The sequence below is a fragment of the Natator depressus genome, chromosome 2 (genome assembly GCF_965152275.1).
Source record: "Natator depressus isolate rNatDep1 chromosome 2, rNatDep2.hap1, whole genome shotgun sequence".
Classification (NCBI taxonomy): domain Eukaryota; kingdom Metazoa; phylum Chordata; order Testudines; family Cheloniidae; genus Natator; species Natator depressus.
Window position 1 is genome coordinate 174,167,267 of NC_134235.1, and position 25,939 is coordinate 174,193,205.

The 25,939-nt window shown below is 42.2% G+C and overlaps 1 protein-coding gene across 3 annotated transcripts in view; it reads left to right on the plus strand.

Moving 5' to 3' along the window:
• The window catches only part of AMPH (amphiphysin), a 167,585-nt gene that overhangs the window by 50,737 nt on the left and 90,909 nt on the right, over positions 1–25,939 (plus strand). For all 3 annotated transcript variants that reach the window (XM_074945325.1, XM_074945326.1, XM_074945327.1), the window contains exon 2: positions 25,844–25,924. In XM_074945325.1, coding sequence (XP_074801426.1) covers positions 25,844–25,924 — 81 coding nt within the window. The remainder of the gene's footprint in view (positions 1–25,843; positions 25,925–25,939) is intronic.

Genomic DNA, 25,939 nt, shown 5'->3' on the forward strand with positions numbered 1-25,939 from the left:
CTGCAATCCTTACTCATGTGTGTAGCTCTGGTGATTTGATCCCACTCCAATGAGGTGTGGAATGTCTCCTGAGAGATGCTCGGTGTTTGTCAAGTCAAGGAGAGATGATGGGGTATTCTGAGACTGGATCTGAAAATCCTTACTCACATAGTCCTCACTTGCATTGCCTTGAGCAGGACTGTGTGTGCAAGTGAGAACTACTTGTTGGGAGTGAACCTCTACCTTTGAGAAGGCGCGGTGCTGGTCCTTAAATGAGTAAGGATGATCTTGTGGTTAAGGCACTGGACTGTGACACAGGAGATCTGAGCTCATTTCCCAGATGATTCAGTGTGGGATTTACTGGAGAGGGAAATCATTCACTCTGTCCTGTACTTCACTTTCCCATCTGTACAATGGAGATATTTCTCAACCTCAAGGGAAGGTTGTGAGCAAAAATACATAGGAGATGTTGATCCAGTACAGTGATGGGGCCATATAAGTACCTAGATATACTGAAGTGTTGCTGGATTAGGCATTAAAAGCATTGAGGCACTGAAGAACTAATATCTTCTGATTAGAAGTGTGCAGAAATGACAAATATTTATTTTGATGCAGGTTGTGCTGCTTTGCTGCTTATACATGCCTAACCCCCCTTCACACCTAACCTCATTTTCAGTGCGTGCCACTGTTTTTCTCAGTACTGAATTAAGTACCACAGATCTTTTTTTTTTAAATTATGACTGACTTGTAAAAGCACTGAAAATCCAGGAGGGCAGCATTGTAAGGCAAAAATGTGCACACAAAACTACCATAGAAAGCAAAAAGTGGCATTTCTCTCCCAATTTTGCCATTCACTGCTGAGTGCAAAATACATGGATTGTTTCTGATTGTTCTGAGCTATGGATAAATAAAGCACCGTGTCCAAAAGTGAAGGATGGAGGACTTTAACATGATATCTTGCTGTTACAGTAAATGGTTGAGGAGGAGGAGGAGGAGAATGTCTCCTTCAGTCAAATTTAACTAATAGAGTTCAGCTATATACCCTACCCCTGTTGATTTTCAATGACAGCTTGTCTGTGGCTGCATCTTATTGAAGGATTTCTTGTTCTGCTGTTTGATATTACCTGTCTGATACAGACTTCTGTTCATTGAAGAACAGCCAGAGCACTTTGACAGCAAGCCTTGCCGTAGCATCAGCGTGAACAGATTGTATGCTGAACAGTTAGAGGCACCTCTACATTTAGGATGGCTAATGAAAGACTTTTTTCTTCCTGAATGTTACAGTTGGTGCTGTTTCTAAGGAGTGGCATTGGGGATGGCCAACCTAAGTGCTTTAAGAACATTGGAATCATGCATCAGTTACTCTCTGGCCCATGGCTGGAATTTTTGTTTGAAAGCATTACGATGAATCCGTTTGGTGCATTTTTCGTACATTATTTTTTAAAACTATTTAGGACATTTTAATGGGTTTATAAATCCTTGCCATGTAACTATCAGAGGCCAAACTATCATTACAACAGTGAGTTTTTGTTTAGAGAAACATACAGTAATATCATCACCAGCTCTTTCTAAACCCCTGTTTATTGAACGTGAATGAGGGGCCAAATCCGGAGCTCCCTGCTCCCTATTAACTCTGTTCTCACTCAGGTGAGCTCTCCCTAGGTCAGGTGGAATTTGCGTGAGTAAGGACAGTTAAATCCAAGTAGAAACCTCAGGACTTGGCCTGTTGAAGGAGGGTGTACAGGAGAGTGACCTCTTCCCCCGTGAGAACGACAGCAAGCCAAGTTTGAGCTAAGGAGAAGCTCATGGAATGGCAGAGATTTTCCAGCATGGTTAGACACACCCCTCCTCATAATGCCTCTCTGTATAGAAAATGTATCCTCACCAGAGGGCTTGTTAATAGGTTGTAGTTCAGAAAAGCATGCTGGATAGGACAGAAAGCCTTTTTATTAGGTGCAAAATCAGCTTGGTTGAAAAGCTGAACCTGCCTGAATTTTCTGCATTCCATTGATCCAAACCTAAACTTGTCCTCATCCACATTCAGCAGCCAGGAACACAATGGCAATGGTGGCTGCAGGGAAGCAGCCAGAGAAGGGGTAGATTCTGGGGCTGCATTTCCAGAGCATAAGTAACAGAAGAGGGCCGACTGCATGAGGAAGTAGCTGGCCAAGAAAAGCCAGACTCCAAAGTCTTGACTAAATAAGACTACTGAAATATGGCACCTACACTGAGATAGATGAATTGTTGCAAATTGTCCACAATAACCTCTTGCAGAACATAAGAATGGCCATACTGGGTCAGACCAAAGGTCCATCCAGCCCAGTATCCTGTCTACCGACAGTGGCCAATGCCAGGTGCCCCAGAAGGAGTGAACCTAACAGGTAATGATCAAGTGATCTCTCTCCTGCCATCCATCTCCACCCTCTGACAAACAGAGGCTAGGGACACCATTCCTTACCCATCCTGGCTAATAGCCATTAATGGACTTAACCTCCATGAATTTATCCATTTTAAACCCTGTTAGAGTCCTAGCCTTCATAACCTCCTCAGGCAAGGAGTTCCACAGGTTGACTGTGCGCTGTGTGAAGAAGAACTTCCTTTTATTTGTTTTAAACCTGCTGCCCATTAATTTTATTTGGTGGCCCCTAGTTCTTATATTATGGGAACAGGTAAATAACTTTTCCTTATTCACTTTCTCCACACCACTCATGATTTCATCTAACTAATTTTACCTCTATCATATCCCCCCTTAGTCTCCTCTTTTCCAAGCTGAAAAGTCCTAGCCTCTTTAATCTCTCCTCATATGGGACCCGTTCCAAACCACTAATCATTTTAATTGCCCTTTTCTGAACCTTTTCTAATGCCAGTATATCTTTTTTGAGATGAGGGGACCACATCTGTACGCAGTATTCAAGATGTGGGCATACTATGGATTTATATAAAGGCAATAAGATATTCTCTGTCTTATTCTCTATCCCTTTTTAATGATTCCTAACATCCTGTTTGCTTTTTTGACTGCTGCTTTACACTGCGTGGAGGTGTTCAGAGAACTATCCACGATGACTCCAAGATCTTTCTCCTGATTAGTTGTAGCTAAATTAGCCCCCATCATATTGTATGTATAGTTGGGGTTATTTTTTCCAATGTGCATTACTTTACATTTATCCACCTTAAATTTCATTTGCCATTTTGTTGCCCAATCACTTAGTTTTGTGAGATCTTTTTGAAGTTCTTCACAGTCTGCTTTGGTCTTAACTATCTTGAGTAGTTTAGTATCATCTGCAAACTTTGCCACCTCACTGTTTACCCCTTTCCCCAGATCATTTATGTATAAGTTGAATAGGATTGGTCCTTGGACTGGCCCTTGGGGAACACCACTAGTTACCCCTCTCCATTCTGAAAATTTACCATTTATTCCTACCCTTTGTTCCCTGTCTTTTAACCAGTTCTCAATCCATGAAAGGATCTTCCCTCTTATCCCATGACAACTTAATTTATGTAAGAGCCTTTGGTGAGGGACCTTGTCAAAGGCCTTCTGGAAATCCAAGTACACTATGCCCACTGGATCCCCCTTGTCCACATGTTTGCTGACCCCCCTCAAAGAACTCTAATAGATTAGTAAGACATGATCTCCCTTTACAGAAACCATGTTGACTTTTGTGCAACAATTTATGTTCTTCAATGTGTCTGACAATTTTATTCTTTACTATTGTTTCAACTAATTTGCCTGGTACTGACGTTAGACTTACCGGTCTGTAATTGCCAGGAGCACCTCTAGAGCCCTTCTTAAATATTGGCATTACATTAGTTATCTTCCAGTCATTGGGTACAGTAGCTGATTTAAAAGACAGGTTACAAACCAAAGTTAGTAGTTTCGCAATTTCACATTTGAGTTCTTTCAGAACTCTTGTGTGAATGCCATCTGGTCCCGGTGACTTGTTATAGTACTGTTAAGTTTCTCAATTAATTCCAAAACCTCCTCTAGAAATCATGCAACTGAGAGCTACAAGTAATAGGTGGGGAAATAGGAGGCTGGACTGACAAGGATTAATGTGTGTGTGTGTGAGAGAGAGAGACAGAGACAGACAGACACAGAGAAAATTTTTAAAAATTACCTCTCCGCACACACACTCCCACATTAAAAGAACATTATTAGGGTTGCAAAATCAAGCACTCCAAAGTTAGGAAATGCCAGAATTAAGAGTACCTGCTTAATTCAGCCCCCTTGTGTATATGCATTAGGATATAGTCTTTAATTACATATATACTGTTTTTCCCCACAGACCCCCTGCCTCATTCACTACACAGAATAGACAGTGCTCACTTAATAATCAATATTTTGTTTTCTCCTTGTTCGGTATGTGTCTCCAGGCCTTATTTACTGCACACAATGCAAACCCTGATCTGAAGATAGAATTATTTATTTCCTCACAGACTTTTCTATGGTGCTTGTCATGGTTGTATCCCAGTGCATCACAAATATTAGTTTATTTTCATAATCCCCTTGTGAGATGAGGGGCTGAGGCCAAGAAATTAAGATAAACAGTATCCACTAATTTTGGGTGCCCAATTTGAGACCTCTAGGACCTAATTTTGCAGAGTACTTGGCATTTCATAGTACTTGTATGCTCAGGGCTCAGCTCACATTGACTTCTGTTGCAGCTGTGAGTGCTCAGCCCTTCTGCAAATCAGACCTCAGGGTCTCTAGTTCAGCACTCTGAAAATGAGGAACACACAGTTAATGACAACCAGTGAAAAGTTTAATTTAAGTGGCTTGCCCAACATCACGTGGGAGTTCTGTGGCACAGGCAGGGAAAGAATCCAGTTCTCTAGGGCAGCATTCAATGGGCTTAACCATAAGATCCTCCTTTTTCTTCTTGCAATCCCCTTCCTCATTCACATTCCTACTTCTGCAGCAAATGAGTCAGGGGTCCTTCAGACAACAGTCTTTTACCGTACAACCCTGATTCATCCCAAGAGCAAGTCCATACAGTGCACTGAATGAGGCGAGGGTCCTGTGGAAAAAATATGAGGTCATCACCTAATTAAAGATGGTGTCAGTCATAATACATATGCACAGGAGTGCCTGCTGTGGTAGAAATAGGCTCTACTGCAATAAAAATAATAAAATTCCATTCTGTGCCCATTCTGTGCCAATGTACAAGAACTTAGGCCCCTCACTGTCCACCCCCCGCCCTCCACCCCGTCTCCCTTCAACAAGGCAACACGAGCCATATCGTCCTGACAAGATTCCAACCCTTTCTCTATCACTCTCTTCACTGTCTTGTCCCTCAAGTACAAATATTCTATGAAAACATTGTCTATTACTAAAACTACAGTTTTTGCTCTAATTTTTTTTATGTTGTTGCCATAGATATGAAAATAGAATCTTTCTTAACAATTAATCCACTTATTCCCTGCCTGAAGTCACAATCCTCCCTGTAACATTGTAATAATTTCTCCAATATCCAGAAGATTATGATCTCAGGTGAAGAGTAAGCAGCAAGAGCACAAACTCTTGAGAAAAGGCAATACTCTTTTGACACAAATATTCTTAGTAACAGGTAATGTGAAGAGTAGAACCGTAAGAAATATATGTTAATGGAGCTGTTTCAATTGCCTTTGTTGTTTCCTCGATGTGTCATTTGACCTTTAAAATTGTTCAGTGTTTGGAATTTATTAAAGTAATAAAGTAGTGAAAGTGAATTCTGATGAATCTTTGAGAAGACTAATCCTTTCCCAGAAATAAAAAATTATTTCTTTATATAATACAAGTTTGCTACTGTAATTACTGCTTCATAGGCACTATGCCTCAAGATGCTTGTGGATAGCTATGAAAATATTCCAACACACAATAAATCAACAAACATTCATAGGGATCAGTATATTTTTTTGAGAATGCTCTGAGAAATCTCACAGGCGCAAATCCTCAAAGATATTTAGGCGTTTAGCTGTTGTTAAAATCAATGGGAGTTAGATGCCTAAATGCCTTTGGAGATCTGGGCCTGTGATTTCAAAGATTTCTTATATATTTAAGTCAATGGATTTAAATCAATTATATGTTTAAATCAATGGATGTGCTCCATCTAATTTTTCACTCTGGGATATTTGCCCCAGGCTATCTGAAAGGCTGTACTAATTTGCGATCTCATTCAGCGGTGAGTGATAGCATGCAAGGTGGTACTTCAGATAGTGTTACTCTGAAAAAAAGGTTTGGTAAATTCCCAGACGTGAAAGGAAACTCATTACCTGATACTACTTCATAGATAAGTCACAGTGAGTGAGAAAGTGATGTTATGCAGCATTAGGAGTCGGAGATGTAACGTAGGGAAAGCATCAAATTTCAGTACATTTGAAATGTGTATCCCAGACTAGTAAACAAAATGGTCATCTGTTCTCTCTCCGAAATCAAGGTGCCTTGGCTGGAACAAGTCTGTGTTTGGTGGAAGATTGTGCTGGCATGGCGTACAGCTAACTGTTGAGTGTAGAGCTAGGCCCCAAACCATGCTGTAGACTCTTGCCTTCATTTTCACAATGTCCCTACGTCCATTATGTACCTCAGCTGTATATGTGGAAGGTGCCAGGAATGATTACCCTAAATCTCCAAAGCACAACTCAGTCCTTGGCTGAGATTTTCCATCACCACTGGGCACAAGACAACATTTTGGTGAAACAGAATAAATATATTCTGGATCCAATACTGTATCTTTCCTAATAGCTTCAGCTAATGTCTCTAGAGAAGTGGGAGTCTCTTCTAAAAATGGCACACTCGGATTGGAGGTGACAACTAGACCAGGTTGTACTGATAGACCATGAAAATTAGTGGCCAATTCTGTAGATACTGTGACAAAGTTCCTGTTCTACCTTGGTGGGTCTTGTGCTTATTGGCGTATTTGCTCGCCTTGGAGCTTCACAGCAGCTCTCAGCTTGGCTGTTTTTCTGAACCCATAGTCCAGGTCGACTCCTCCTATGTCTCTCTTTGAACCACGGCATACTTCTGCTCTCTCGGGAGGAGTTTCCTGCTGAGGTAGAGCATTGGGTGTTCTTCATCTCTGACCATCTGCGATAGGACAGCTCCCAATCCTACTTCAGATGCATCTGTTTGTAAAATGAATTCTTTTTTGAAGTCTGGGGCTATAAGCACGGAGTTACTGTAGAGGGCTGTCTGTAGATCCATGAATGCTTTCTCTGTGGCATCTGTCCACTTCACCATGTCTGGACCCCGGGCTTTTATCCAATCTGTCAGGGGACTCGCTCTGGTAGCAAAATGGGGAATAAATCGTCGGTAGTACCCCACCACACCCAGGAATGCCCGGACTTGCTTTTTCTGACTCGGCTGGGGCCAATTTTGGATAGCCTCTAGTTTATTTAGTTGGGGCTTGACCATACCCCTTCCTACAATGTAGCCAGGGTATTTAGCCTCGGCTAGCCCTATGGCACACTTGGCTGGGTTGGCTGTGAGGCCAGCCTGTCTTAGCGTGTCCAGAACTGCTTCCACCTTTCCTGAGTGGGTTTCCCAGTCGGGGGTGTGAATAATCACATCATCCAGGTATGCTACTGCATAACTGGTATGGGGCCGTAGGAGCTTGTCCATAAGACTCTGGAAGGTGGCAGGTGCCCCATGCCGTCCAAAAGGAAGAACAGTATATTGAAACAGACCCTCTGGTGTAGAGAATGCCGTCTTTTCTTTTGCACCTTTGGCAAGGGGAATCTGCCAGTATCCCTTTGTTAAATCAAGGGTGGTCAAAAATCAGGCATTGCCCAGGGGGTCAACTAATTCATCGATATGGGGTATGCATCGAATTTGGATATCTCATTCAGCCTGTGAAAGTCATTACAAAACCTAGTGGTGCCATCGGGTTTGGGCACCAACACAATTGGGCTTGACCACTGACTGTGGGACTCTTCGATGACTCCCAGCTCCAACATCCTTTTTACCTCTGCCTTGATCTCCTCCCTTTTTGCTGCTGGGACCCGATAGGGCCTTAAAGTTACCTTTGCCCCAGGGTCTGTGATAATCTGGTGATATGCTTCGGTGGTCCGGCCTGGTTTGGTTGAAAACATGTCCTGGTATCGGTTGATCATCTCAGTTACCTCCTTCTTTTGCTTTGGTGTCAGATCAGTGGATATCCTGATCTGCTCCTGCATATTATTTCCCTGGATCGGGGTCTCTTGGGCCACTACACATGCCTCTCGTTGGTGCCAAGGCTTTAAGAGGTTAATGTGAAAAATTTGTTCTTATTTCTGGCATCCTGGCTGCCGCACCTTGTAGGTTACTTCCCCCATGGGTTCAACCACCTCATAGGACCCCTGCCATTGGGCCAAAAGCTTGCTTTCTGCCGTGGGTACCAACACCATCACCCGATCCTCTGGTTGGAACTGTTGGACTTTTGCCTGGCAATTGTAATGCGTTCACTGGGCCTCCTTCACCTTTTCCAAATGTTCCCGTACAATAGGGGTGACCCGGGCTATCCGTTCTCGCATCTGCAACACATGGTCAATTATATTTCTCCCCTCACTGGGTTCCTCTTCCCAGATTTCTTTTGCAATATCTAATATGCCACGGGGGTGGAGTCCGTATAATAATTCAAAGGGGGAAAACCCAGTTGAGGCCTGAGGTACCTCCTGGATTGCAAACATAAGGTAGGGTAGTAGGGTGTCCCAATCCTTCCCGTCCTGACTTACCACTTTCCTTATTGCCTTGAGAGTTCGGTTAAACGTTTCTACCAGCCTATCAGTCTGCGGATGATAGACTGAAGTTCTCAGGGTATGTATATGGAGCAGCGTACAGAGGTCCTTCATTAGCTTCGACATAAATGGGGTACCTTGGTCTGTTAATATCTCCTTTGGTAGCCCCACTCGGGAAAAGATCCCCACCAACTCTTTAGCTATCGTTTTAGAGGCCGTGTTCCACAGGGGGACGGCTTCTGGGTAGCGAGTAGCATAATCCAGAACGACAAGTATATATTGGTGGCCCCGGGCTGTCTTCTCCAGGGGTCCCACTAGATCCATGTCTATTCGTTCGAAGGGGACCTCTATGATGGGAAGGGGTACTAAAGGTGCCCTCAAGTGGGGACGGGAACTGTGCAGCTGACACTCCGGGCAGGACGCACAGTACCTTCGCACTTTTTCATGTACTCCGGGCCAGAAGAATCGTCGCAGGACCCGTGCCAGGGTCTTCTCTACCCCCAAATGCCCCCAAAAAGATGACTATGGGCCAGACTTAATACAGCATTCTGGTGTTTTTGAGCTATTAGGATCTGCTGTACTTTCTACCCCTGTACTGGTGCAACCCGGTATAAGAGATTCTTCTTCATTATGAAGTAGGGTCCTGGTTCCTGGGTTTTCCCTTCCACAGGGACCCCACCTATTTCGGTCACCTCCTTCCTAATGTTGTTGTACCTTGAGTCTTCAGCCTGGTTCCATCCAAAATTTCCTCTCCCGGGACTAATCTGCCCGAGATCTAGGGGGCCGGTCACTGTTGCCTCTACTGGTTCAGAGGCGTTAGGTGTGGGTCAGACTCGGGTTCTTCTCCCTCCTGGGTGGCCTCCTTTTCAGCTGCTCGGGTCTGCCTACCTATGAGAGCAACCCTCTGGCTTTGGGTCAGTATTCGGGTTCCCAAGGCTGTAGCTGCCCTTCTTTCCCTTTTCGTCTTTCTACGCTGTCTGGGAATGGAGAACAAATCTGGGGATATTTCAGAGAAGGTTGGGGGTTGACAGTCTACTGTGGATGCCGCACTACTTTCAAGGCTTCCCCCTTTCTCCAATTCCCCTACCGGGAGTAAGTCTCCAAACCCTGGGAAATCCCTCCCTATGAGCAATGGGTATGGGAGTATAGGGACTACACCTGCTGTTACCTCAGTAGTGTTCCCCAGAATCTCGATTTTTCCTGGGATGGTGGGGTAATAACCAACTGTCCCATGGACGCATGTTATCCCCGTACGCTTAGCCCACAGCAGCTGACTACGCTTCACGAGCTTCCCCGAGACAAGCGTGATAGCACTCCCCAAATCAACCTGTGGTCTCTACCCCATTTAGCTTCACTGGTCTGGTGTACATATGAGGGGTTAGTGAGACCCCCACAAGGTGGATTAGGGAGCATGGGTCTGCCCAGTTTCCCACAACATAGCCCGGTCTTGAGCAGCCTGGTCCATCAGCAGGTGATTAGTCTCTTGCTGCAGCCGCACTGTCTCCTGTTGGGCGACTGCCTGGACACGAGTAGCCTCCTGCTGGGCAGCCGTGGCTTGTGTCAGTGCCCGCACTACCTCCTCCATTGTGTTGAAAAAAAATAAAAAAAGACCCTCTTCCCTTTTTTTTTCTTCCTTCCAAACACCCTCCTTCTTCTGCCGCGCTGTGGACACCAGATCCCACATCTGACACCAGTTGGGACAAAGTTCCTGTTCTACCTTGGTGGGTCTTGTGCTTATTGGCGGATTTGCTCACCTTGGAGCTTCACGGCAGCCGTTTTTCTGAACCCACAGTCCAGGTCGACTCCTCCTGTGTCTGATCAGGAGTTGGGTGGTTTGGGGGGAACTCCTGGGCCCGCCCTCTACACTGGGTTCCAGCCCAGGGCCCTGTGGAATGCAGCTGTCTAGAGTGCCTCCTGGAACAGCTGTGCGACAGCTACAACTCCCTGGGCTACTTCCCCATGGCCTCCTCCCAACACCTTCTTTATCCTCACCACAGGACCTTCCTCCTGGTGTCTGATAATGCTTGTACACCTCAGTCCTCCAACAGTCCGCGTTCTCACTCTCAGGTCCTAGTGCCTCTTGCTCCCAGCTCCTCACACGCAGACCACAAACTGAAGTGAGCTCCTTTTTAAAACCCAGATGCCCTGATTAGCCCTAATATATCGGCCTTCTATTACTCTCCTATAGCCAGCTGACCTGGAGGGAGAAGGAGGGAGAGAGCTGCTGCTCCCGCTGCTGATACTGCTGCTACTGCTGCTGTTAGGCCCTGGGCTCTCCCTGCTGCTGTTACTGCTCCAGCTACTCCCCTGGCTGGGCCAGACACCACACCTCCTTCTCTGCTACCTAGTTGCTGGCTGGCTGCTGGACCCCCCACCCTCGGGTGCAGTGGGCAGGCTTTGCCCACCCACTTCCCGGATCCCAATAGGATTACTCTCCTATAGCCATCTGACCCAACCCAGTCACAATACACAGCAGCTAATGAGGGGCATCTGATTAGATCCAAGAATATGGATCTCTGATCTGATAATATTAAAATCTGAGCACTCCCCCAAATGCTTGCAGACAGTCTTATAGAGAACTATCTTGGGAAATGGAAAAGTCACCTTCAGTTACAGCTAATAAAAAAAATGTTTTTTTTGCCAATTTTCATAGAAATTTTGACCTTCCTGAAATTTTCTGACCAGTTCTACCACCAGACTACCATAGCTCACCTTCTCTAGCAACTGAATAACATGAATACCTTCCTAACAACCTCCAGCTCTTACACGATTGGAAATGTCCTAAAGATGAATAGGATGTTACTGAATGCCGACTACCAACTTCATGTATGCGGTGTGGTTCTAGCTGCGTTGGTCCCAACTTCATGTAATTCTAAGAAAGAAACCACATATTCAGATTCTCTTCTTGTAAGTGCCAAACCCAAGGTACCTTGGACATAAATTAGATCAGGTTGGTGGACTTGCCTAAAACTAAGGGAAAGGGTTTGGCTGTTAAGAACCAGATGCCACATTGTGGATTTAAGCCAGATATATGTTAAAAAGCACCATTACTTCAGATCTAAAGATTGGTTTACTTACAGATTGCTTAGTCCACTAAAACTGTTATCAGCTGAACTGCAGAAAGTAACATGAAGGTGCAAAATAGATATTGTGATTCAGTAGAGACTGGTATGATCAACAATGGAGTTTTAAATTCAAGGTCCATCATCATTAAAGTATTCTTTAGTTTTGACTAGTTATTTAAAAAAAGAGACCAAGTGAAACAGTTTCATTTGTCTCCCAACTGAGATAAGGAAACCTCTTATGCTTGGTACATTGAAGTTTTTAACTCAGAGATAAAATTTGGAAATGACTGAGTTCTTCCCCTCCCCTCCCCCCCGAATAGAATTTGAATGTCTAATTAAGAGAGCGAAACTATGCCAGCCACAATTAAATTAAGGCTTTATAATTGGTGTTCTGTTCTTGGCACAAGAGAAACTTGATTCATTTTGAGATAACATCTTCCCAGTCAGGTACTGCTACTGTGAACCACAGGAAGATAAACTGTACTAAGTTAATTGTAGTAGGATAAACTTAAGGGTCCTTACTGTGGAGGAGACACAATATTTCAGTCTGTTAATTTTTTCCTCATGGTACACTGCTGTAAAAAAAGAAACTTTGTACTAGGTTTCATTTCAGTTATGAAATTATTAGTCCCAGACCCATGCAACTGAGAGCTGGACAAGTTTTATAAAGATCATATACTCCATCCTCCTGCCAATGTTCCTATGGTCTTTGACGGAGACTTTGGCAGTAGTGTCTCTTCCACAGAATGCTCTGTCCAAAGCAATGGAAATGTGCTGCTAAGACTGCACAGAGTAGCTGGGTTAGGTTATTAGTTTTTTGTTCTTGGTTTTGGTCAGTATCAAGTGGGAAGATATTGAATTTTTGGATAAAAGAACTATGTGCTGTGCTGGGTGGATTTAAACATCAGTGTGGTGAGACTACATATACTGCTGATCTAAATAGTCTTTCAGCAGGCACGCTAATGGGAAACATCCAAGTCACTTTTCAGCCAAATGAGCAAATATCAGGCAGGAGTGAGATCGTTTGTTTGGATAGTCATTAATTCACAAGAGTGGTCTTGTGATTTGTTTGGGATGCAGTGAAAGGCATAGAAATGCAGTTGGTTATGCTGTTACTATGTGGTTGGGCAGTTACGTTTGGGATATCACAGCATGCTCTTGTTCAGTCAAAAAGGATCGAATAAGTCTTTGTATGAAGTGGCAGGACCTACAGGTGCAGAAACAGCTGTAGCAAAAGAAAGCAGGGTAGGCAGCTTCTCCAGTTCTTTGAGATGCCTCTATGACTCCTCATCCTCCTCTCTCTTCTATTCAGCTCTCTCTTCCTAATGTGTGCATTCTGAACCTGGCAGATTTCAGGACCCTGAAGCCCTTCTGTGACTTTTTTTATACCTATCTCTTTCTTCCTTCCTAAATCTCATGATGGCTTCTCTGCACTAGCTTTACCCCAACCTGCACAGGGTTCTTCCTCTCTCACATCTTTTCTTGGCTTTCCGCTACCTACAATGCCTTGATATTCTTCATTTTGGTTGACATCCTCCTCCTAATCACAAACCTGCGAGACTCCTCAGCTGTATTCCATTCCAGCACCTCCTCCTTTGGATGGGTGCTCTGCTCTGCCTTTCACAGGCAAGTCAGACACAACTGGCTGGGGAACATTGATTAGGTAAGCAGTTTGAAAAAATTGTGTTCCTTATGCTACTTTTCAGAGTAAACCGGAACTCTTTGAAGCCATCCAGGGTTTACAATTCAGTCTTAACATTTTGTTGTAGACAGCACCCTTCTGCATACTCACAGCACTCATGTGGTAAGTATTTGATGAAACATTAGCAGATGAGAGGGGAGTACTATTTTAAATGCTGTAAAAAGGCACAGAGGGGCAGCCATCAGAAAGACAGTGAACAGAAAAAGTTGCTGGGGAGACACTGCTACTACTGTATATATCCCTGCCCTCTCACCTGGAAACCAGGTCTGAGGCTCATCCCCTTCCCGATTCTCCTTGAATTCCTGCTGACCAGCTAAGCTGTCCTGCTGGATCTCTTACAATCACATTAGCAGGTGGCTGCCATCCTGTATAATCCAGTTAGATTTTACGAGGGTGTCTATTTACACAGGACCAGGTGTTAACCCCCTGTTTGCATATGTGTTTTGGGGTCTATCCATCACAGCCCAACAATACACTGTTGTGTTAAACAAGTGACTACTGTCCTTAAACGCATCTTTAACTTAAAAAAAAATATCCGTAACCACCTTTCAAATAAACCTTTGAAAATACCAACAGGTATCGATTGTCATTACCATCAAAAATTAATCAGGCTCAAGTCCATCTTCCAAAGTATTCTGAATCCATACTGCTGCTCTACTCTCGTACAAAAAATGACGTCGATAATTTCGTATACCAATCAATCACTAGCCAAGAAAGCTTGTGCCTTACTTTTTGTGTGTTGTTGATGACATTTGTTCAGTATTGCTCCCTAGTGAATCCTTATGTCATCTGCAGAATGATCTATAAATGTGTTTTGTAATTCCTATAAAAGGTTATCATAGTCATTAGTTTTCCCATGGCATAATTTGCACATTTTGTCATTTAGGCTGTGTACAAAGCTCAAATTTTCAGTGCTTATTTTGATTAATAGAACAGTTCTACATCACAGTATTTTATGCTTGTATGAATAGTATAGAAGTGCTGTTCTTGTTTGTTAACTAACTGTTCCCATGGCCCTTTATGATACACAAAACACTAACAAAGGGTGGCATAAAATTAACAGTAGAAATGCAGCCTTCAGTAAAGTAAGTTTTCAGGCTTCCTGACTCAGGAGAATGGATCAGCCAATTGGTTTACATTTGTACAGAGCCTTTTATCCTGGAGCTTCCCATGGTACTCTGCAAATTATGTTCATATAACACCATTGAAATGCAGATACCTCTGCAGTGAAATATGCAGGGGCATAACTGCTTCCTGGATGGCCACTGCAGTGTTTGGTGTCCTAAAGCTCAGAGAAGCCCAGCATGAACTGCTACATTCAGTAGCAAAGGGATTTGCTGTTGTTTATCAAAAGAAGTCAGGTTTTCTCTACAGCATTAATTCAGCAAACTTGGTGCTGTGGTAGAAGGAATCTTTAGCTAAAAGTCAAACAAAATTGTACTGGAAGCCTTGGGCTCAGTGTAAACAGGTCAGTTAAGATAGGTTATTGGGAGTGTTCCTTAAAGCAGTGGCTCCCAACCTTTCCAGACTACTGTACCCCTTTCAGGAGTCTGATTTGTCTTGTGTACCCCCAAGTTTCACCTCACTTAAAAACTAGTTGCTTACAAAATCAGACATAAAAATACACAAGTGTCACAGCACACTATTACTGAAAAATGGTTTACTTTCTCATTTTTATCATGTAATTATAAAATAAATCAATTGGAATATAAATATTGTACTTAGAGCAGTATAAACAAGTCGTTATCTGTATGAAATTTTAGTTTGTACTGACTTTGATGGTGCTTTTTATGTAGCCCATTGTAAAACTAGGCAAATATCTAGACGAGTTGATGTATCCCGTGGAAGACCTCTGTGAGCCCCCAGAGGTACACATACCCCTGGTTGAGAACTACTGCCTTAGAACAATTTTTTGCTTTGCATGTATGATGTCTAGGAGGAGGGCATGTGAGGTTAGCTGCTTTTCTTAAATTTTCCATTTCTTTGTTTTATGCGACTGAGCAGGTGTAAATTTGTCAGCTTTGCTCCTCGGTGTCATCTTCTGAACATGTAATAATTTGTGTGTGTGTGTGAGGGGGGAAATCAGGAAAATCTCCTGCACACTCTGGACTGGAGGGTTATTGCTTGTTTATTAGTGATACGGAGCAGGCTTTCCAGATTAGTTCTGTGCTTTACATGTCAATGGTTCTTCTTGATATTTGAAAAACAGTCCAGTGCATCATCATTGCTGATTCAGCTACTCTGTTAGCAGGGTTGCTAAGTGCAGTCCTCAAGCATGCCTGAAGTAGCTCTATTATAGGAAGTCACTTGATAAAATATCAAGGGGACAAAGAGCAGTTATTTATCAGTGAAGAGGTTTGCTGTGATATTCTTCCAAGCCTTCCACAGCTCTCCTTTGATAAATACTGAAGTGTATGGTGTTGTGTTTTAAATGGTTTGACAGATGTTAGCTTTTCAGATGTTAGCTTTGAATAAATGACAAATGGATTTTTTCACAGCCATGGCGTATGAATTAATGAAAATTGAGGCCTGTGCAAACATTCTGCAGTCGTCAGCTGATGGCATTGCCAAAAAACAACGGCAACATAATAATATGGTCCAAGAATAACCTTGTGCTCTTGGAGGTGGTAGGAGTGAAGAAAACGAAGGATGAAGTTCAGCCCTGGGATAATCAAACACAACTCCTATTCCAGGCAATGGAAGCTGTACTTGATGAAACCAGGCTATATTTATATAGTTGAAATGAAGATAAAATGCTATTTGCATATGTGTGTATTTTTTCCTAATTAAATAATGAACATTTTAACTCATTTAGATATATTTTGGGTACTAAGAGCCAGTTAATTAAGTTATTAACATTACATAAAACATGATGTAATGACCTCCTGGTTCAGCTATGAACTGGGATTGAATCAAACTCCAAAGGACAGGATTCTACCACTTAAGCTAAAAGGCTAAATTGATTAGCTGGAAGTAATAGCAGGCTGATACTCTCTTATGCGATCCAGCCAATAGACCAAAAATTTTAAATGATGGTGCCTCAATGTAGGCATTTAAATAAATGACTTGATTTCCTTTTGGTACCTAATTTGGAAAATATTGGCCTTGTTGATCTCTCTGTGTCTGTTTCCCTATCTATAACAAATAATACTCCCCATATCGGAGTACAGTTCAATAATGCTTTTAAAACGATTTGAGATATTTCAGTGGAAGTTGTTACAGAAATTTGAAGTATACCTATTTTTATATTTTATACTGCATAAGGCCCACAATAAACAATTGCAGGAAGAATTTAAGCAGATGTCTAAGGGACTGTTTTTATTAAATCTGTAGAGTAATGGTATAGTAATTGTTTTTAATCCTAACATATAAATGAAAGCAAAACAATCAGGAAACTTACATCTTCCTTTCTTTCCACGTTGAGGAATCATTATTGGCAAGGAATCAGGGCCAGGAGACATAACAGACCTGGACAAAATTGTTCTTGGAATCATCATGCCAAAACATGACATTTTTCTGAAATTTGCCAAACAGAAAAGCAGACAATTGAAATAAGTGTCTTGTTGCACTCTATGTATATAGATATACCTTACATCTAGATACCGTAACATGGTTCCCCAAAGCACGTCACAAACTGCCTTGTCCTGTTCCCCTTTTCAGTAGGGATAAGTGTGTGACAATCTTGTTGTAATATTTCTTTTGTGCTTGTTTACTGTTGTATAGTTCTGTTGTAGTTGCCCCAAAGTCAATTGTCAGAAATCAGGATTTTCCTGTCATTTCAGGGGCTCTTTTGCATTCTGTTTTCTCTGTTTAGGGCTTCATTCAATGTCCATTGAAGTGAATGAGAGATGATGGGCTTTGGATCTGGTTTTTTTGCAGATTTCATGCTTGGATGGAATGTCTTCAAAGGCAGCATTTATGCCTGGCTATAGCAGGCCACATTTGGCTTTAGTCTGATGCTTCTCAATACCACATGGGCACTGTGGATTATGCATAGCATTTTCTAGCTTGATTCTTTGTGGATTTATGATACTGGGTCCTTTGTGCAGAATCCAATCATATGAAACCATTTCATCTCCATAGTCCTAAATAGCTATGTTTCAAGGTGTTCTGTTGGTCATCTGTTTAGAGTAGTCGTCTCCAACTTTTTTATGTACAAGATCACTTTTTGAATTTGAGTGCAATCCAGGATCTACCCCGCCCCATCCCTGAGGTCCCGCCTCACTCTCTCCATCCCCACTCCCTCCATCACTTGCTCTCCCCCTCCATCACTCACTTTCATCAGGCTGGGGCGGGGGGTTGGGTGTGGGAGCAGGGTGTGGGCTCTGGGCTGGGGCCAAGGGTTTTCAAGTGTGGGAGGGGGCTCTGGGCTGAGCCTGGGGGAGGGGGTTTGGATGCAGGAGGGGATGCGGGGTGCGGGCTCTGGGAGGGAGTTTGGAGGAGGGCGCTCTGGGCTGGGGCAGAGTGTTGGGATGCAAGTGGGGGTATGGGGTTCTGGCTGTAGGAGGGGGCTCAGGGCTGAGGGTTGGGGTGTGGGAGGGGTGTAGGATCCCACAGGGTGGCACTTACCTTGGACAGCTTCCAGTCGGTGGCAGAGTGGGGCTAAGGCAGGGTCCCTGCCTGCCCCGGCTCCATGCCACTCCTGGAAGTGGCCATCACACCCCTGCGGCCCCTTGGTGGTGGAGGGGACGTGGCTCCGTGTGCTGCCCCTCTCTTCAGGCACTGCCCCCGCAGCTCCCATTGGCCACAGTTCCCCATTCCCGGCCAATGGGAGCTGTTGGGGCGGTGCTTGCAGGCAGGAGCAATGCGTGGAGACCCCTTGCCCCCCTGGGGCCTTAGGGGTGGGTTGGCTGCTTCCAGGAGCAGCGCGGGGCTAGGGAGCCTGCCTTAGCCCCGCTGCGCCGCCAGACTTTTAGTGGCTGGAGATCACGATCGACTGTCAGAGGCTGCAGGATCGACCAGTCGATTGTGATCTACCGGTTGGTGTCCACTGATTTAGAGTTACTCTTAGGCTGCTTTGAAATTGAGTCATTTTGTGTTTTGTGTTTTCCTTCTGAGATGTCACACATTAGTTTAGCAATGGGTACAACTGAACTACAGTCATATTTACTCAGGCGTGAAAGTAAAATTGAAAACTTACAGGTATGGGGGCTGGCTCCGGCCCCCTGGAAGGGGCGGGGCCTCAGGCAGAAGGGGCTGGGCAATTTAAAGGGCCCTCCAGTGGCGATTTAAAGGGCCCAGAGCCCCGGGCCCTTTTAAATCACCATTCCCGGGGCAGCTTCTTCTTTTGCCCCCACCCTCCGTTGGCAGCCTGGGGGGTGCAAAAGGGGCAGTGACAATAAAGCGCTGCCATGGCAGTGCTTTAAGTAGGGTCCTTTGCCATGGCAGCACTTTAAAGTAAGGCGGTAGGGGCCTGTACCGGCAGCCAATTTTTACCGGTATGCCGTAGCGGCTCATACCGCCTTACTTTCACCCCGCATTTACTTCAAACTCCTTCTCCTGCAGTTCCTTCCTTTTCTAATGAATAGGCATTCTTGAAAACATGTCCATTATAAGAAGCTCCTTTCCAAACCTGTTTTTCACATCGAAGAAATACTTTTACAGTTTTGTGATTATTTTCTGCAGTATTTGTGATACTTTGCACTTTAGTTTCTGTAAAATGGCTTCCATATGGTCTGTTTTGACCTTAACCAATTTCTGCCTATAACTGTATTCATGGAACTGCTCACAACCCAAAACTATTGCCAGAATTTCTTTTTCAATCTTAGAATTTCTTTTGTTCTTTTGTATTTTAGTCAGTGCTTGAAAGTGTATCCTATTGGAAATATGTTTTGTATTGGGGCAGCCCCCAACCGATGTGAGTTTGCATCAACTAAGATCTCGGGCTGTAAATTTTGGTTGGGGTTTGGGTGCAAGAGAGGGTGGCTCTAAATTTCATAGACCTCAGTTGCTCGGGGAATCTAGAAGGGCAGTTGCTCAATCATATATCTACCAAAAGGTTAGTTGGAGATGCAGAATTTTACATTACTGTATTGAGTTAAACCTGACAAAACCCTTGGCTTGCATCCAAAAATGAAAATAATCTTTCATTTTGAAGACTAGACGTGTCCTCTTTATAACTGTTTGCAAGCAACAGCATTCTCTTTTGATGGCATTATTCAAATTGTCTAGGTCTATACAGATTGTTAAACTGTTTGGTTTTATTATGGTGACCATACTCCTAATCCAATCAGTTGGTGTCCGTTCACTCAATAACGTCTAGTTTTACTAGCTGATCAAATTCAGCATTTACTTTATTCTCAGTACTAATGGGACTTTATGTGGCATGCTGATATCTATATTAATGAGTAGGGCTGTTGATTACTCACAGTTAACTCACGTGATTAACTCAAAAAAATGAATCACGACTAAAAAAAGTTAATCACAATTAATCGCAGTTTTAATCGCACTGTTAAATAATAGAATACCAATTAAAATGTATTAAATATTTTGCATGTTTTTCTACAATTTCAAATATATTAATTTCAACTACAATACAGAGCACAGTGTACAGTGATCACTTTATGTATTATTTTTGATTACACATATTTGCACTGTAAAAATTATAAACAAAAGAAATAGTATTTTTCAGTTTACCTCATACAAGTACTGTAGTGCAATCTCTTTATTGTAAAAGTGCAACTTACAAACGTAGGGGGGTTTTTGTTACATAATTGCACTCAAAAAATAAAACGTGTAAAACTTTAGAGCCTACAAGTCCACTCAGTCCTACTTCTTGTTCAGCCAATTGCTAAGAGAAACAAATTTGTTTACATTTACAGGAGATAATGCTGCCCTCTTCTTATTTACAATGTCACCAGAAGTGAAAACAGGCATTTGCATGGCACTTTTGCAGCCAACATTGCAAGGTACTTAGGTGCCAGATATGCTAAACATTCGTATGCCCCTTCATGCTTCAGCCACCATTCCAGAGGACATGCTTCCATGCTGATGACGCTCATTAAAAAAATAATGTATTTATTCAATTTGTGACTGCACTCCTTGGGGGAGAATTATATGTCCCCTGCTCTGTTTTACGCGCATTCTGCCATATATTTCATGTTTTAGCAGTCTTGGATGATGACCCAGCACATGTTGTTCATTTTAAGAACACTTTCACTGCAAATTTGAAAAATGCAAAGAAGGTACTAATGTGAGATTTCTACAGCATTCAACCCAAGGTTTAAAAATCTGAAGTGCCTTCTAAAATCTGAGAGGGACTAGGTATGGAGCTTGCTTTCAGAAGTCTTAAAAGAGTGACACGCTGATGCAGAAACTACAGAACCCAAAAGTCCAAAAAAAGAAATCAACCTTCTGCTGGTGGCATCTGACTCAGCGGATGAAAATGAACATGCATTGGTCCACACTACTTTGGATCATTACGGAGCACAACCTGTTATCAGCATGGACTCATGTCCTCTGAAATGGTGGTTGAAGCATGAAGGGACATATGAATCTTTAGCCTATCTGGCATGTAAATATCTTGTGATGCCGGCTATGATAGTTCAATACGAATGCCTGTCCTCACTTTCAGGTGACCTTGTAAACGAGAAATGGGCAGCATTATCTCCTGCAAATGTAAACAAACTTGTTTGTCTGAGCGATTGGCTGAACAAGAAGTCAGACTGAGTGGACTTGTAGGCTCTACAGTTTTACATTGTTTTACATTTGAATGCAGTTATTTTTTGTACATAATTTTACATTTGTAAGTTCAACTTCCATGGTAAAGAAATTGCACTACAGTACTTGTATTAGATGAATTGAAAAATACTATTTCTTTTGTTTTTTAGAGTGGAAATATTTTAAATCAAAAATAAAGTGAGCATTGTACACTTTGTATTGTTGTAATTGAAATCAATATATTTGAAAATATAGAAAACATTGAAAAATATTTAAATGGTATTCTATTGTTTAACAGTGTGATTAATAACAATTAATTTTTTTAATCTCTTGACAGTCCTATTAATGAGTTATATCCTGAACCTAGTCCATTAAACATCTCATCAAATATTTTAATAATTTCTTTTGCATCCTTGTTTTTACAAGTTGTATGCCTATTTGGTCATCTGCATGTGCAAATTGCTGTTAACCTGAGCAGAGTCTGGGACTTCCTTTTCCACTGTTCCAAACTCTTTTAAGTGGTATCTGTCCTTATATGACATGCCTGCATGGTTTTACTTTTGCACCTTTGTGCCCCTTATAAAATTGGATATTCACTGATTATTTTGTATACTTTTCCTGAGATTACATTGCAAGTGCTAGTCTTTTTTTTTTAAATTCACTTTTTGCTCATTTATTACTGGTGTCACACACCAATCTGTTTTAGACTCTTGCTTTGTTTTGTAAATGTACAAAGAGGCTCAACTTAATGCCTCTTGTTTCTGTAATATCATCATTTTCACCATCAATGCTATATGTTTGTGAAAGTATTTTGCTTTTGTATTTCTTTGAAAGTTGTGCTTGGAGCTGAGCAACACACTTAGAAAATGGTTGCTCTTATGCCTTGGATGACAGTGCACTCATGATTGCTTCCTGTATTTATTGCAAACTAACCTTTTATTCCCCATTTTTTTAACATTCTGTCCTTGCTATACATTTTTAATTGGACGCACTTCATTTTTTTCACTGTTTGTTAACTGTTTGTTGTCATTTGGTAAACACAGTCTAAAGCAAATTTCGACTTTTCTTTATAAAGGCAAGTCAATTTCCTGCAATAACCTTGCTTTCACTTGGTTATTACTCATACCACAAGTAACTGAGTCTCTGTTTATTCTACCTGCTAACTTCATATTTGTATGACTTGGATATATTACTCTGGTCAGTAGTCCAAGCTGTGTAGAAAATGTGGCTTTCCCGAGTGACATTCTTTCATAGATCAAGATAGTCTTAAAAATTTTGAATTTTTTCCCTAACTTTGCAATCCCATACATGGTTCCACTAAAATGTCGCTCTCTGGTACCTCTGGGTCTCCCATGCACCCTCTCCTATTTGTCTGCAATACCATTTATTTTCAGGAAAATATGCTAATCCTGAAGAAAGGGAGATTGGATAGATGGTCCAATGGTGAGGGCTCTAGCGTGGGACTCAGGAGATCCAATTTTGATTCTCTGTTCTGCTGCAGATTTTGTGTGACTTTGGGCAAGTCGTTAAGCATTCTATCCCTCAGCTCCCCATCTGTAAAATTAAGATAATTATACTTCCCCCATTCCCCACCTCACAGGCATGTGGTGAGGATATATACATGGTACGCCCACATCTTGAATACTGCGTACAGATGTGGTCTCCTCATCTCAAAAAAGATATACTGGCATTAGAAAAGGTTCAGCAAAGGGCAACTAAAATGATTAAGGGTTTGGAATGGGTCCAATACATGGTGAGTTTAAAGAGGCTAGGACTTTTCAGCTTGGAAAAGAGGAGACTAAGGGGGGATATGATAGAGGTATATAAAATCATGAGTGGTGTGGAGAAAGTGAATAAGGAAAAGTTATTTACTTGTTCCCATAATATAAGAACTAGGGGCCACCAAATGAAATTAATGGGCAGCAGGTTTAAAACAAATAAAAGGAAGTTCTTCACACAGCACACAGTCAACCTGTGGAACTCCTTGCCTGAGGAGGTTATGAAGGCTAGGACTATAATAGGGTTTAAAAGAGAACTGGATAAATTCATGGAGGTTAAGTCCATTAATGGCTATTAACCAGGATGGGTAAGGAATGGTGTTCCTAACCTCTGTTAGTCAGAGGGTGGAGATGGATGGCAGGAGAGACACTTGATCATTACCTGTTAGGTTCCCTCCCTCTGAGGCACCTGGCATTGGTCACTGTCAGCAGACAGGATACTGGGCTGGAAGGACCTTTGGTCTGATCCAGTATGGCCATTCTTATGTTCTGAAAGATTGAGGCACTCAGATACTACAGTAATGTGGGCTATATAATTATTTTTGGTAGCTAGCATGTGACTGCTTCTAGACCTGATTCAAGTGGCTTCATTTGCTCCATCTTTGTCAAAGATTCAGTTTTCTTCTGTCAACATGCATAAAGATGTGCTGCACAGGAAGTTGGTGAGGTTTGGTGAGGAAAGTTGACCAGTGACCAGTCATAACAGGCTAAAAAATACCACTGAGATTAACAGAAATCTAAAACGTGCTTAAGACCAGTAAACTACTAGCTTTTAAAATTAATTGTCCTTACTCCTATCTCTTCAGTATCTGCCTATAGTGGATATGTCAAAAACTACCTTCAGTGCATTAACAATATCATAATCATCATTGTGTCACAGTTCAGGGCAGCTGCACCTGTATTCCCCTTCTGTGGTCCAATAAATGCATCTACTCTGGGCCCCTGGCTTGTCAGCTGTCACCTCTTTTGGGTGGAGACCTGGGCCTCCCTTCCCAAGGGTATTTGCAGGCTGCACAGTTCCCTGACTATACTGTGATATCCCCAGCAAAAGACAGACTGCCTAAGCAGGCCTGCTTCACTTCTCTCCTCAGAGATGGTACACAGCATGATTGCCACAGATAGGTTATCACACAGCTCTATGTAAGCAAGCACATTTATTCTTAAAATGAAAGCATTCAGAGAAAACCTACTAACACAATACATGCATGCTAATAAGCTTACCACAGATCACCCCAACTACACAAGGTCTCTGGCCAGTGAACAGTCCTTCAAACCCTACCTAGGGGTTCTCCCTGTGGTCACAAGTTCATCACAGGTTCAGCTCAGAACAAGCACCATCAGCCTTATGGGATCTCAGTATTTGAAAGTCCTTCCCTAAGGATTGGGGGATACACCCTCCATTGAACCAGAGGTCCTGTCTGTTTGCTGGATCAGAAGGAAGTCCCCAAGTCACTTTTAACTCAAGCTATTTAACCAAAATTCCTTTCTTTGTCTGTTGGTCCCCAAAAATCCAGTTTGAACCAGTATAGGTGAGATTCTCTTCAGGTGGTTGTAGCTCTCTGGAGGCTCTCTGTGTGAATTTGCTAACCACCCACCTAAACCATTTACCTGACCAACCTCCACTTAGTTCCTGGGAGGCTGTGGTCCCCCGCCCCCATGGAAATACATACAATCCCTCTATAGTACATGAACATTTGCATTTTTAATACAGTGAACTCCTAAAATACTTATTGAATTAAGTTTAAGGTTTGTCCAGGATATTGCAAGGTATTGTCATACAGTACATTCACCTTTATCATTATTACCAGCCATGCTGCACTTCTGTTCTCCTTTACTGGCCCAGTTTTTGTGGCCTCTAACCAGTCCAAGGCATGATTAGTGGAAATTAGAGAGAAGATAATGAGTGGATCAGGTGCATAAAGTACTTTTTTCCCGCAGACTAGGAGATGTTGCTAATTAATTGTTTATATTTCTGCCCTGTCTCTGCCATTTGTGCTTGTCCCCTGATGTAGGAAACTCTGGAAGATTTTTAGTGGCAGGGCCAACAGCTACACACCTCTGGTAAAATCTTGGCTTCACTGAAGTCAGTAAAGTTTTACCATTGGTTTCAATGGTGCCGGGATTTCACCCCTCGTGTGTGTGTGTGTGTATATAAATAAATAAATTAAATTGTAGAGAAATTCCACATTTTGGGGGAAAGAATTAAACTTTTGTTTAGAATATTAAAATAAGAGCTGAGGAGAGGGATTTTAATGATCGAGTGCATGTAGGTAGGCAAACAGATGACAAGTATAGCAGGATTGCATGGTTTTCCAAATTATTATCACATGACTAGCCCTGCTACAAATCTCTTATATATAACACTCATAATAAAGTACGTTTGAATGAATGGGAGGACTAAGTACCAATTCCAGTACAAGTTTAAAATAGTTATTTGTGATTTTCAGTTTTTCACTCTATATTTCTTGTTAAAAGCCATACAAATCAGGATCATGTTAATAGTGTAACATAGGGTGAGCCATAAGATGTAGAAAAGGTCTATGAATTTTGATCTTTGCTCCATCACACTCAGACTGAAGCTGATGTTTCCAGAAAATCTCTCTCTTTCTTTGAACCTTGGGGTTATTTCAGCGTCAGAAATAGGTATTGCTTCATAAAAAGGGAGCAAGAACTCTACACATTCCATGTATGCACACTCTTCCTCCCACACACACACAAAATGTTTTAGAGTTTTGTGTCTATAATCTTCCTTTATTTTTTGCAAAGGTAGTAGTATCATCTATGTACTTTGGAGACAGATTATACATTGTAGTGCATACCACAGCTAAAAAGTAAAATGCCATTAAAACATAACAGCAGCTCTGGTGAGAACAGAGGCAGTTAAAGTCAAGATATTGTTCTATTGTGACTCCAAATATTCTCCTTACTAGACATAATGCAATTCTTTTTTTTTCTTCTTCTTTCCAATTTAGGTACTTCAAAAGCTAGGGAAAGCTGATGAAACAAAAGATGAACAATTTGAAGAATATATTCAAAACTTCAAACGACAAGAGGTCAGTTTCTTGTTT